Source organism: Chionomys nivalis, chromosome 3, assembly GCF_950005125.1.
Source record: "Chionomys nivalis chromosome 3, mChiNiv1.1, whole genome shotgun sequence".
Lineage (NCBI taxonomy): Eukaryota > Metazoa > Chordata > Mammalia > Rodentia > Cricetidae > Chionomys > Chionomys nivalis.
This window is the reverse complement of record NC_080088.1, coordinates 75,575,165-75,588,152: the sequence shown is the minus strand read 5'-3', so window position 1 is coordinate 75,588,152 and position 12,988 is coordinate 75,575,165. Positions and strand designations below refer to the sequence as shown.

The window sequence follows — 12,988 nt, the reverse complement described above, 5'->3', positions numbered from 1 at the left end:
TGGAGGTTATATGGTGGTACATGGTGGTACAGGATAAAGACCATGATGGGAATGGTGATGGTGACGGTGACGGGGGTGATGACCATGGTGGAAGTGATGGGGGGTACATGGTGGTACAGGTAGTCATGTTCATGGCCACAGCACTGATGGTAAAGATGGATTCTCCAAAGGCTCAGCATCTCAGACAAGCATAGCCTCTGCCTACCAGAGTGGCTCAGCCTTCCGGTTAGATCGGCTGCTCCTGAAGGGAGAACGTGCAGAGCTCCAACGGCTCTTGACAGGGAAGTTATTGTATCTTCAGCTTAGAGAGAACATTTAATCTTGGTTGAAATTAAATAAGTGCAATTATTGGAAAAGGAAATAACAGGTTAGTGTTTACGGCAAGTGAATGAAAGGTTTACTCTAGGGAGAGTCCCCATCCAGGACGCTGGGAGTCATTCCTCTTCCTCCTCCTTTTGGGTTCACTGGAAACTGGTAATCAAAACTTTGTAGGGAGCAAGGTGGTAGTGGCTCATACCTTTAATCCCAGCTTTCAGGAGATGGAAGCAGGTGGATCTCTGAGTTCAAGACCATACCGGTCTTCAAATCGAGTTCCAGGACAGCCAGGGTTACACAAAGAAACTGTGTATCAAAACAAACACCTTTGTGGGTAGCAGGAGGCAGCATGGAGTGGCTTTGCCTAGCACCCCTACAGGTACGTTCCCTTATGTCTTTTAAGGGCAAGGCACATGCCCACAGTGATTCCCAAAGCAACTCACTCTTGCCCATCTGCAGTATGACCCCAGATAAACCCTAGGCCTCTCTGAGCCTGTAAAGTGGATGATGACAGCAGCTGCCTTGGTTTGGTGGGGACAGGAGGTCAGTAATAGTGACTGTGTCCCTGTGTCTCTATGTAGGACAGGCCTGTCTTCCTTCCCCAGACCCTGACCCAAGCCCAAAGGTCTCTACCTGCTTACCCAGAGGTTGCTTCATGCCCCCATGCCCTGTGATAGGGAGACAGCCAAAGTCAAAAGGCCTGAAAGCAGGATGGAGGCAGGGCCTGCTCCTGCTGGGCCCAGTCTGGCACTGCTTTGAGGGAGCTGGAGTCAGAGCTGGGGACTCAGAAGGAGCTGGACACAGTCCACCATCAGCATAAGACCCCAGGTCCTGCTGCAGCATGTCCAGGACTCTACCCTGGGTCCAGTCTGGTGAGGGGCCTTTGGTTCCCAGTGAGACCAGGCAGCCCCAATAGCCTGGGCCTCAAAGGTGTCTTCCCTGCTGTGCTCTGTCAGGCTAGCCTCTCACCTCATCTCATCTCTCCCTGTGCATTCATTGCTCTCGCCTCTCCTGACTGCACTGTCGCCTCCTTGAGAGCCAGCAGCAAGGTCATCAAGAGATTCGGGCTCCTGTAGATGACCCAGCCTTGACCCTTAGACGGCATAGGCCCAGCCTCAGTGAGTGTACCGTGTATGATGAGTGACCTGAAGCGGCTGTTGTAATTAGTGAGAACGCGCTTCATTTGCCGGGGAGGAAAATCCCATCTTGGAAACACACATCGGATGCAAGTTCAATTTTACCCAAGAAGCCATAAAACCCCTTTTCCAATCACCTGGTACTGTTGGCTGCCAGCGATGTTAATCCTGGCGCTGTTATTTAGAGCTGAGACATCGCTAGGCGTGGGGCGGGACGGCGACAGGTCCAAGACCCTCCCTGAGGAGCCCCTGGTTTCCTGCAGAGGCTCCCAAAGATAGATGATTGACGTTCTCCAGAAGTGAGCTCACGAGCAGGTGGGGAGAAAGAGAACCTGAATGACTGCGGGGATTGCCGTACACGGGGTAGCATGGTCCCACTTGCCTGGAGACATTGTCCTTCTGGTCCTTTACCACCTGTCTGCCCCATCCTCCCTCCAAGATCGGTGCTATCTTCTGGCCTATCATTAAAAACTGTTTTCTTGATTACCAGGGTAACAATGAAAACACGTAATTGAATCTCCAAGAAATTACCATGTTTATAATCCCAAGATAAATTAAACATCTCTCTTATATGGCAAGCAGCTTCTGGCACATGGATGAGGGGCCGACACTGCCCTTTATTCCTGATACAGACTCCAGTGAGGAGACGTTGCTGCCTCCTGGGAGGCCTGGTGGCTTCTGGCTAGCATGAGTGGTAGCGGAGCCCCCAGCCATAGAGTAGGTATGTGGTAGGGTGACTGGGTGAGGTTGCGAGGGGGTAGCAGGAGGACTCACTACCTTTTAATCCATGTTCCAAAACACAAGGTTGAAGCCTCTGGCCCAGAAGCTTCCTAGGGGCTATAACCCAAGGAGCTGGAGGAAGTGAGGCAAGGGCTCCAGGCAGAGGTGGGCCAGCAGGGAGGAGCACAGTACACTGAAGAGGAGGATAATGAGCAGGGTGAATGGGAGTGGTGAGGAATGGGACCAGAAAGGGGGAACCTAGAAGGTGGGAGAGGGACACACAGCATGAGACCAGAATTCATCTTCTTTGGTAAAGGGCCCAGGGGCTCACCTGGTCCACAAACATCTCAAAGTCAAATAAGTGAGGGGCCACTGAGGGTGCTCCCAGTGAGGGGCCGCTGAGGGTGCTCCCAATGAGGGTGCTCCCAGACTGGAGTGGCCAGGTGTGAGAGAGAGAGGAAGTGGGTGTGTGGAGGATGGAAGAAAAGTCTGCAGATGACCAGGGAGCTTGCGACAGGGGTGGGCACTGAACTCTCGCTGGCTGAGAGGGGAGACTGAGGCTCCAGGACTCAGGGGTAAACTTTACACACTTGCCAGCCGTGCTCAGTAGAACCAGCTTTACACAGCGGGGCATAGAGAGAAGCCCTGAAGAGGCCAGAGGGGGAGAGGACCAGAGCATGGATGGACAGTCTGCTCTCTGGCTAGGAGGAAGGGCAGCTCTGAGAGCAGTGTCCCACTGTGGCCATCTAGATAGACTCAGTCAAAAGAGGAGTCAGCGGGAGCTGGAACTCTGGTTAGCAAGGCAGGACTTCCTCCTATATCGTGGGCAGGTGGCCTTTTGGTAGAACATGTGGGGAGTGCAACAGGGAGTTACCACTCTGAGGTGCTGGATACGCCATGCCAGCAAATGTGCCCCCTCCACCACCTGAGCGGCTACTTCCAGCCACACCAACAAATGTGCCTTCTCCATCACCTGAACGGCTACTTCCGGCCACACCAGAAAATGTGCCTCCTCCACCATCCGAGCAGCTGTCTACTTCCGGCCACAGAATGCAGAGGCGAGGAGCTACCACAGCACCCCTCCACAGGGTACAAGCATGCTACAGTCTATGAATGAAAGGGACACCCTATCGGGAGACAAAACTGGGCTCTCCAGCTCCACTCCTGACTTGTACTCTGGAGCCCCGTCTCAGGAAGGCCCCATGGGTTGAGGTAGAGCCTTGCCCAGAGCCCAAGGACGTCAGACAAGCCTAGTAACTCGGACTGAGAGGGCCAAGGCTGAGAAAGGTCAGGAAAATGGCAGGTGCGCTCTGAGCTCTACACTGACTCTCCTCCCTAAAGTCGTGTCCCAAGCACAAAAGTAAATGTGTGTCCACCTGAGGCCATCAGACGTAGTCTGAGCACTGTGCTCACTCCAGGTCCAAGCTCCAGGTTCTCCACCCCGGACCAACGGCAGAGTTCCAGTTTTAGGTGCCCATCACCTGGTAGGTGGTCACCACCCGCCCCCCCCAGAAGTCCATACTGTTCCCCAAGGAGAGTAGCCCGGAGCCCCTGGGCCATTCTCAGCCAAGGTGAGATCACGGTATTCCGACTTACTGGCTGGGACCACCCTGAGCTCCCCTGCTCACATAGCTTCGAGACTCCTTATCCCAGCTCTAACTGCCCTGTAACAGTGAGAAGCCAATCCAGAGATGCCCACGGGAGAGATGGGGGAACCCCTCCCTGCACAGTGCTGGGAAAGTCTAGGTTAATTTGCTTCAAAGTAAGCAGGGAAAAGAACACCCTCAACCAGCGAGAGTTGTGACGACATGACTACCCGTTGTGGAAACCACAGACCCAAGCGGAAGTGGAAGCTTTGCCCCTGCTCTGCCCTTCCCTGGTAGAAATTTCAGCCAGGGTGGATTCATTCATACTTCTGCCCGAGGCACTAGGCCCCCAAGCACTTGTGTCTGGTCTGCAGGGTTGAGGTGCCATCTGGTGGCCAACATAAGAACTGCACTCTACTCTTGCTCAGCCGGCCACCAGTATGGGAGAGGACCAGGGGCCAGCTTTTGGCCACTTGAGGTGACCTAGCATTTGCTCCACAGTCTGCTTTAACCTAAGAGTCCTGGTGTCCGGATGCAGAAACAGGTCTTGGGAGTTCCTAGTGAGACACTGTTACCTGCAGTGACAGGCCAGTACACACCAGGAAGAGGGCCAGGTAGGACAGATCACAAGAGATAAGAACCCAGATCTGGCCCTGGTAAGGTGAATTTGGTACTGACCACCAGGCAGTCCCTTATGCCGACATTCTGGACACCACTGTCCTTCTAGAAGTGACATGAGAAGGGATCTGACCCTATTGGGGTGGGACTCCTAGGTAAGGAGAGAGGCCCTCAGCCTGGGCAGGGCAGGCATGTTTGGCTCATAGCCAGCAAGCTCCTAGAACACAGGAGCAGGGTGGCCAGCCAGCCTGTCACCTCCCAGCATGACGCCTCAGCATCCTGGAAAGATGGTAATCTATTGAGGCTATGTCACCCACGGGGCGGGGAGGGGGGAGCTTTCTTTACCACTCTTATCTTTCTGATTCTTATATTTTAAAGCGTGGTGGCTTAATCCCAGCACTCGGGAGGCAGAGGCAGGCACATCTCTGTGAGTTCGAGGCCAGTCTGGTCTACAAAAGTTAGTTCCAGGACAGGCTCCAAAGCTACAGAGAAACCCTGTCTTGAAAAACCAAAAACCAAACAAACATAATGTGAGCAGCAGTGTCCCAAGAGTGACCACAGAGGAAGGAGCAAATGGCTTGTCATTACGCACATCCTGAGAGCACGAAAGCCACATGGGGTGTACCTACCTTCCCAGCCAGAGCTTTAGCCTTTGAAATGGGGATCCCCAGAAGGGCCTCAAGGACCCAGCCCACCTAGCGCCCTCTGTTGGGGGGATAAGACATAGAGACAGGGTCTCACTGGGTATCCTAGGTTTGCCCCAAACTCATGGGGCAATCCTCCTGCATTAGCCTTCCACAATCCTGACGCACACAAGTGTGAAGCAACATGCCCAATTCTAAGGCCCACATGCTGTCCCAGGCCCCAGCTCCCAGCTCGTTCTGCAGCCCGTCCTCCACAGAAAAGGTCACACAGCTCTCAGAAGCACACACCTACCTTGCCAGAGCAGAGGCCTAGCAGCCCCCACCCTCTAGCCCTGGGATGACTTGGTCACTCTGGCCCCTTCATCCCTCATCTGCCCCTCTGGTTGAGTCTAAGGACGCCTGGGAGATCTGAGGCCACAGCCAGGTGTCACCTTGCATCTCTAATAGACCAAAGGAGAATTCATGCCTAGGTCACACCCTAGGTCCTGGGAAAGACATAAAAGGAGAAGCCTGAGTCCCACGTGAGAGAGGGCAGTTCCAGAGCCCTTCCAGGAATGTCCAGAACCCCATAGGTCCACTTGTCTGGGGTCTGCTAGGACCCTCCAGCCCTGTGTGAGGTGTTCTGAGGCTGCAAGTGGAGAGGACACACCGGGCCAGAAGCCAGGGTTAAGAGCACAGAGATGGACCGGGTACGGCGGTGCACACCTCAGGAGGCAGAGGCAGGTGGATCTCTGTGAGTTCAAGGCCAGTCTAATCTATAGAGGTAGTTCCAGGACAGTCCAGGTTACACAGAGAAAAACAAAAACAAAAAAAAACAAAAAACCCCAAAAGGCAGAGATGGGAGCACCTCAGGGATGTGGCTGATTCTGTGACTCTGAGGTTACTCAGGCCCTGAAATGAACAGAGGACACTGAATGTCAAGGCCACGGTGAGTACAGCAAAATCAGACCATGGGGCCCCTATCTTTATGCCAGGCCAGCTGTAAGCAAGAAGCTGTGGGCAGCACGATCTCTCCCCTTTCTTCTTTCTTTAGCATCCCCTAGGCACCAGTCAAGGAGGGGGTGAGTGTGTCTGAGTAGCTAGCCCCTTACCACCACTCCAAGATCCTCAAGGCCATCTGGGTGTCATGGCAACATGGGCAGGAAGCGGCTGCCATGGCAACTGGTGTCCAGGGAAGTGTGCTGCCTAGCAACAGGGGCCAGGGCCACTCTAGCTCCTAACAACACACTCTAGTTTCCCAGACTTTCTGTGTGGCTGTGAAGTCTCCACACCTATACAGGACCCCTACCCAATGCAGACCCAGCTCTTCTTCTGCATGGAATCTGGGCTCCACACAGACACGCCAACCCAACATACCAGTTTGCAGGCTGATTAACACAAGTTAGCACAGTGATGCTCTGAGCAGCAGTCAGCCATGATGCAGACCCAGGATTCTTCTCTCCTTCCAGACTCTCCCACCTCCCAGGACACTCAAGACTGTACAAGGACCGTGGAGACAGGGAAGGCATCTTCGGGGCTGGCTCTGAGAGAAACCAACCTTCCAGATAGGGCAGAGCTCAAGCAAAGGTAAGGTAATCAGAGGATGTGGGCTTCCAGGTTAAGGTGGGTACCCTAGGGTCTCAGGAGCGCAGAAGAGCAGCTCAAGGACCCTGAATTTTTCATTATGGCTGCCCAGCTGCTGTACCCAACCTAGGCACTTGGCGTTGCAGCCTTAGGAGCCTAGCCTACAGCCTGTGTGAGTGAGGCTGCTCTAGTCGTACAGGACAGGGGTCCCCAAGGATCCTGAGCACTTGCAGGGCTGGAGACACAGAAGAGTACAAAGACACCATTAATGAATGCCAGCTACTCAGGGCCTTTGCTGCTGCCGCCCTTCACCCCTACCCATAGCCACATCACACCCCAACGCCATCCACAGGCCTTCATAGGCTCCCACCTCAGAGACCAGCATATCCTGGTAACCATGAGACCCCAGACAGGAGCGCACAGACAGCGGGCCTGGAAGACCTAGCACCCTTCAGGACATACTGAGGCAGCTCAGGACTTTCCCATTACACTACCGCCATTCTCTGCCTGTTGCTATGGATCTAAGGTGTGTCCCACCCTGGGAAAGTACAGAGCCCCTGCTTGTGTGGCCAGCTGGGCCCAGCCTGAGCTGGTGCTGTAGTACACACTGTGTCCTCCCTCTGCCACAGGTCTCAGCGGTTTCTGGTGGGTACCCAGTCCAGGTCTGCAAGGCAGCAGGACAGAAGCCATCTGTAAAGGGACTGCAGCAAACTGAAGAGGGGATGCAAAGCTAACTCAGAGACACACGTGCTGGGAACTGGGCACTGCCTTGTACTCCGGTACTGATCATGGCGACTGCCAACAGAACTTTCTAAGTCTCCATTCCAGACATCAGAGCTGGAGCAGGGAGATGCGTGGCCAGAGGCCTTCCCCCGCAGACCTGGGCCACCCTGCAGTTAATAGGAAAAGTACCTATTAGCTTCCTCAGCCCCTTCAGAAACAGAGACAGAAAAGAAAACCCAGGTTTCTATTAGAATAGTGTCGCCTGGTGGCGTACACTTTTAATCCCAGCACTTTGGAGGCAGAGGCAGAAGGACCTCTGCGAGTTTGAGGCCAGTCTGGTCTACAGAGCGAGCTCCAGGACAGCCAGGGCTGTTACACAGAGAAACCTTGTCTTGAAAACCAAAAATCGAACAAACAAAAAGAATAATAGAATAGTATCTAATGAGAAGTCTCAAGATCAAACATAAAGGGAAATAGAACCAAAGAACCATAGGGGGAAAATGGAAAGTGTAGGCAGCAAAAGATCTCCCCCACACCACTGTACCCTGAAAAGAGAACAAGATATCCCCCAAACCACTGTACCCTGAAAAGAGAACAGGATACTCTGAAAAAAAGAAGAGGCCTCCAGGGATGAGCAGTAACACCTCAGGAATTAAAAAATATGACCACTGAAATTCAAAATTTTTAATAGACCATTATACACTACGTAATACTGGTCAACTGCAGGCCACATGTGGTCCCATAAGAATGTATAATATTAAGGACCGAGAGCGCAACTCAATGGAAGCTGCTTGCCTATCATGTACAAAGTCCTGGGTCCTATCCCCATCATGGCTAAAAATTTTGGTGGTATTGAAAAATTCACATCAACTAATTATGCTGTTGGCATTATGGCATAACATACCCCTCATGCTTGTAGTGGGAATGGCAAGAACGCACCCATGGTTCTGCCAGCTGCATAAAGTGCAGTACATACAAGGTGCGGTGCCCAACACTTTGAAATCACAATAAATGGCTATGGTGTTCCCTTATGCATTTACCATGAGATATTTTGCTGCGTTCGTGTGCTCTTTGTGTTTGTTTTAGAAGGATTTACAGCAAAACACAGCTGAGTTCTGCTGTGACAGTCCCTGGCATCTAGGCTGAGTGTCCCATTCTGCACTTTCCTCAGTCCAACTCAAGGAGCAGTGAGTACTTCACACCCAGGTTCCACACAGCCCAGTGCATAGGAAATGGCACCGCCTAGGCTTACACATGCGTACTCCAGAATGCCAAATTATCATTAAATGACACAAGACTGTATGTAAAGAGAGAGACGGGCTAAAGCCTGAGGACCCGAGTCTGATCCAGAAGAGACCGGAAAGACCAGGTGTGGTGGCCCACACTGTAATCCCAGTGCAGTGGGGCTGAGATGGGCAGATGTGGCCGGAATTGACTTGTCAGCTAGACTGGTCTAATCAGTGTGCTCCAAATCCCAGTGAGAGACTCAGAAACAACACTTCTGCTCCCTCCTCTGGCTCCATGGACACAAAGCATGCACGTGGTGAACACGCAAGCAGGCAAAACACACAAATAAATCACTCATGTGCATGTGCACAAAAAATAGATATTTGTTTTAAAGAAAGAGAGAATTAAGACTTGAAGGAATTGACATACAAATACAGGACACACAGGAGAAACCCAGCATCTGCTGGGAGATCCTAAGAAGTGAAAAAAACAGAAGAGACTTAAATCACTGAGATCTTTTACATCCATGGGGCAGCAGAGATGGCTCGGTAGTTAAAAGCAGTTCCTCCTCCTGCAGAAGACCAGACTTCAGTTCACAGTACCCACAGCAGGTGGCTCACAAACACCTGTGACTCGAGTTTCATGGACTCCATTGTTATCTTCTGGCCCCTAAGTGCATCTGCACACGTGTGCATATGGCATACACACAGAAATACATACAATACATATAAAGATACATTAACTAGTAAAATAAAAAAATAAGGTTGAGCAGTGATAGTGCACACTTTTTTTTTTTAAGTGCACACCTTTAATCCCAGCACTCGGGAGGACTTGGAAGCTAGAGGTAAGTGGATCTCTGTGAGTTCGAGGCCAGCCTGGTCTACAGTGCAAGTTCCAAGATAGGCTCCAAAGCTACACAGAGACCTTGTTTCAGAAAAAACAAAAAATGAAACAAAACAAAAAACCAGCTAGGCTGGAGAGAAGCTCAGGAATGGAATGTTTACCTTGTGTGTACAAGACCCTCGATTGTATCCCCAGCACTGTCAATAAACAAAACATGCAACTTAGCTACCAAGCAAGCACCCAGAACTACGAGCAGCAAGACATCTGTCAGCACGGGATGTCAGGGCCTCTGGGGTGGGAGCGGGCCCTCAAGGCTCAGGGCTGTGTGCAAGCTCACAGAGTAGAAGCAGAGAGCATCCTCAGACTGGCTTTCCAACCCAACCTTGGGCAGGGTAAGACGCCTCTAGACCCTTGTGGTGTCATGTTGGCTCTTCCCACTCTTAAACAGACATGAGCATAGTTATGGTAAAGCCAGGCTAACCTGGGTTCAGGAGCAGGTCATTGGCAACCTGACTGGACCTGAAGGCATAACCAAAGGGGTGGGGCCTTGATGGTGTAACCCACCCACCTTTAGTCAGCTAGATCCTGACAGGAACACACAGCGGAGGGGCTTGAACTTGGGGTGGGGACAACTGCCATTTTTGTCACACTTGATTTCTTCCAGGGCACAGCCTTCCGAGAATGGATGGGCACCATGAACATACCTCCACACACAGAGTAGAGACACAGTTGCAGAGGCTTCAGGGACAGTGAGAACGGGGCTGGAGCAGGAGTGACCCACTAGCCGGCCCACTAGCCTCACCTCTGCCCCAGCCCTAGAGCCCGCCCATTGTGACCTCCCTGGCTGTACCCAGGCCTTTGTGACTGTCATTCTGGGTAGATTTGTGAGCCAGGGTGACATCTAAAGTGCCCTCAAAGAGAGTGGCAGGTCAGCCAGGCAAGAGCCTGGACCTGGGGTCAGGAAGGGGTCACAGGGAGGAATGGAGGGGCCAAAACCCCTGGGGCCCTGTGGAAACTCTCATCCCCAGTGTCCCCCAGCCCCAGTTTCAAAGAGTCATGGAGGATGCCTAGATCAGCCCTGCCAGGGATTTGTGAGGTGGTCCTGTCTGCCCCGGCTTCAGTCCACTCAGTCACTAGAGTCTTCCAGGCCTTTCCCTGCTCCGGGGACAGGGGGTGGGGGACCCAGAGTGGGAGGAGAGGCACCTGAGATATTTCTGTCAAGTGAAGAAGGAGAGATGTCACGGCAGAGAGCTCAAGAGGCAGCAGCAGCCAGACGAGAAGTGGAGGCTGAGGTAGAGTGGGGCTGGCCCCTGCATCCAGAGCATGAAAAGGGGCTGCCTAGGCAGACAGGATCCCCCATCTTGGGACCCAGGCCCTGCCCATGTCCAACCCTGCCTCCCGGAGGAGGGGCCACAGCCTCACCTAGGACAGCTCCCACGCAGCTCCAGGGTGGGACGCTGGAGTCTGCTGAGCAATCCTTTCTACAGCTGGAGCGGGAGAACGACAGCCTGGTGAGTGCATCTCATGGGCTGACGGGCACTCCTCAGAGCTCCTGCCCAAGCTCACCTGCTTCGGCTTCCTGCCTGAGAAGCAACCAGGACAGGTGATCCTCTCTTTATGTCCCTTGACCCCAGAAAAGGCAGAACCAGGACCTTCGGGAGCAGCTGGGGGCCCTCCTGGGACCAGGGCAGCAGTTCCTGCCTCTGTGTGCTGAGCACTCAAGCTGTACAGCCCTGGCCTGGGTAAGCGGGAGAGCACAGCCCCGGACCCATGCAGCAGCACCTCGAACTGTCCACAGCCTTGGGCATGCCCCGGGGGCTTTCCCACAGTCCCCTGAGCCAGCCAGCACCTGGCCCCTGGAAGACAGGGCACCTGTGCAGCTGTTGCCGCAGCAAGAGCTCTGTCAGGGGGAAGAGTCCTTTGTGCGGCAGTCCCAGGTGGGCCCTGGGGAGAGGGGCTTGGCCTGGGGAGCAGGGAGCAGGTTCCTGGGCCCACACTGCTCCTCCTCACCCAGAGTGAGCTGCAACAGATCCGGCTGTCCTTTGAGAGAAAGAAGATGGCCATCACTGAGGTACCTGCTCGACTGGTGGTGGGAGGGAGCCCCTGCTGTGTCCTTGAGTGTGATGCAGGCTCCTCATTCCCTACCCCCAGGTGTGGGACGGTGTGGCCGAGGTACACATGGCTCTCAACAACCAGGCCACTGGGCTCCTGGTAGGTCATCAAAGGGCCATGGTAGGGATGACGGCCATGAGAGACAGTGGGTATGGCACAATGGAGGGACAGGGGACCAGCTTCACTTCCTCTGTTTCCTAGAACCTCAAGAAGGACATCCGGGGTGTGCTAGATCAGATGGAAGACATTCAGCTGGAGATTCTGGGGTGATGCAGGGACCCGGGCTGAACCAGATCGGGATGGGGTGGACCCTTCTCTGATCTCCAGTCCCACAGAAGAGGTGGTGCCAGCTGGGGGCGAGGGTCACATGGTCCTCACGGTGTGATTCTCCCAGGGAGAGGGCCCATTGCCGCACTCAGGCTAGGAAGCAGCAGCAGATGGCATGCACGGAGGTAAGTCCCCACCCCGTCCCTTCTGATTCCAGAGTCCCACCAGAGTACTGCTAGGGAGATTTGGAGATTTGGACTTCAGGGGCCAGCTCTCAGGGCTAGAACCCAGTGGTTCCAAGAGGCTATTCTTGGAAAGGGAGGGGGAGAGGGGCACAGCTGGTTGACCCACGATGGAATTCACATATATTGTGGGCACCTCAGGGCTAGGGACCTGCCCTTCCCCCAAGGCCCCCAAAGTACCGAGGACAGGCTCTGACCCAGCCCCCTCCCCGACAGAAAGGCAGGCCACAGCTGGGATGTTCCGAGGGCCTAAAGGGCCAGCTCTGGTAGGTCACTTTCTGGGCAGAGCCCAGTTCCCCAGGATCATCCCCATGGGCATTCCCTACCCCTTAATTGCCACCGCCTGCAGGCTGTTGGCCTTGAGGCTGCTGCTGGGTGCCCTGCTGGCCTGCACAGCGGCCTACGTGTACGTGGTGGACCCCGCACCTTTCGAGGGGTTGGTGCCACCCCTGCTGAGCCGAGCCGCTGTCTGGAAGCTCAGGGCCCTACTGGGCCCCTTCTTACGCCTCGAGGTGGACGACTTCCTGCCTTTCTAGGCCAGAGGCCCAGATGCCCCAGCCAGGAGGAGGCCAGGTGGCTGGCGCTGCCCCAGGGGCCCAGTGGCTTTACTGGTTCCTGCCTACTGCACTGCTGCACACAGTCCCTACCAGGAGCTGCAGAGACGGGCGGGGGAGGGGCGTGTCCTGAGGGCTGGGCCTGCAGCTGGACATACAGTCATGACACACTTTGCATGTAAGCTTGTTTCCATGGAAACTGGAGTTGGGGGGGGGAAGGTTTGGGAACTTTCTGAGGCACTCTGCTTGTCTGGCCGTTGGGGTTTGGCATTGGGGCCCCTGCCTCAAATCGCAGTACTGGGTCCTATCTGCCCTCACAAAGTATTCCCCCACAAAGGGCCCCTGGAGCTTGAGGGTGTGGCAGGATGGTCTTCCCCAAAGGCTACAGCTAGGCAAGGAATCTGTGGGGCTCACCTCCTGGACCAGGCCCTCCCGAGG

General features: G+C 54.2%; 1 protein-coding gene across 1 annotated transcript; it reads left to right on the top strand.

The window, feature by feature from the left end:
• Positions 1-10,355: 10,355 nt before the first annotated feature.
• On the top strand, positions 10,356-12,977 carry Ccdc188 (coiled-coil domain containing 188). Its single transcript, XM_057764566.1, has 9 exons — positions 10,356-10,886; positions 11,010-11,117; positions 11,205-11,312; positions 11,390-11,446; positions 11,527-11,586; positions 11,689-11,753; positions 11,882-11,939; positions 12,213-12,262; positions 12,346-12,977. Exons 1-9 carry the CDS (start codon positions 10,356-10,358, stop codon positions 12,530-12,532), a joined length of 1,224 nt encoding a protein of 407 aa, XP_057620549.1. The 3' UTR covers positions 12,533-12,977.
• Positions 12,978-12,988: the final 11 nt, after the last annotated feature.

Coding starts and splice junctions, on each gene's coding strand:
- Ccdc188 (XM_057764566.1), top strand. CDS start 10,356: ATGGAGGGGCCAAAACCCCTGGGGCCCTGTGGAAACTCTCATCCCCAG. Junction 11,447..11,526: donor AGAAGATGGCCATCACTGAG/GTACCTGCTCGA, acceptor CCCTACCCCCAG/GTGTGGGACGGTGTGGCCGA. Junction 11,754..11,881: donor ATTCAGCTGGAGATTCTGGG/GTGATGCAGGGA, acceptor TGATTCTCCCAG/GGAGAGGGCCCATTGCCGCA.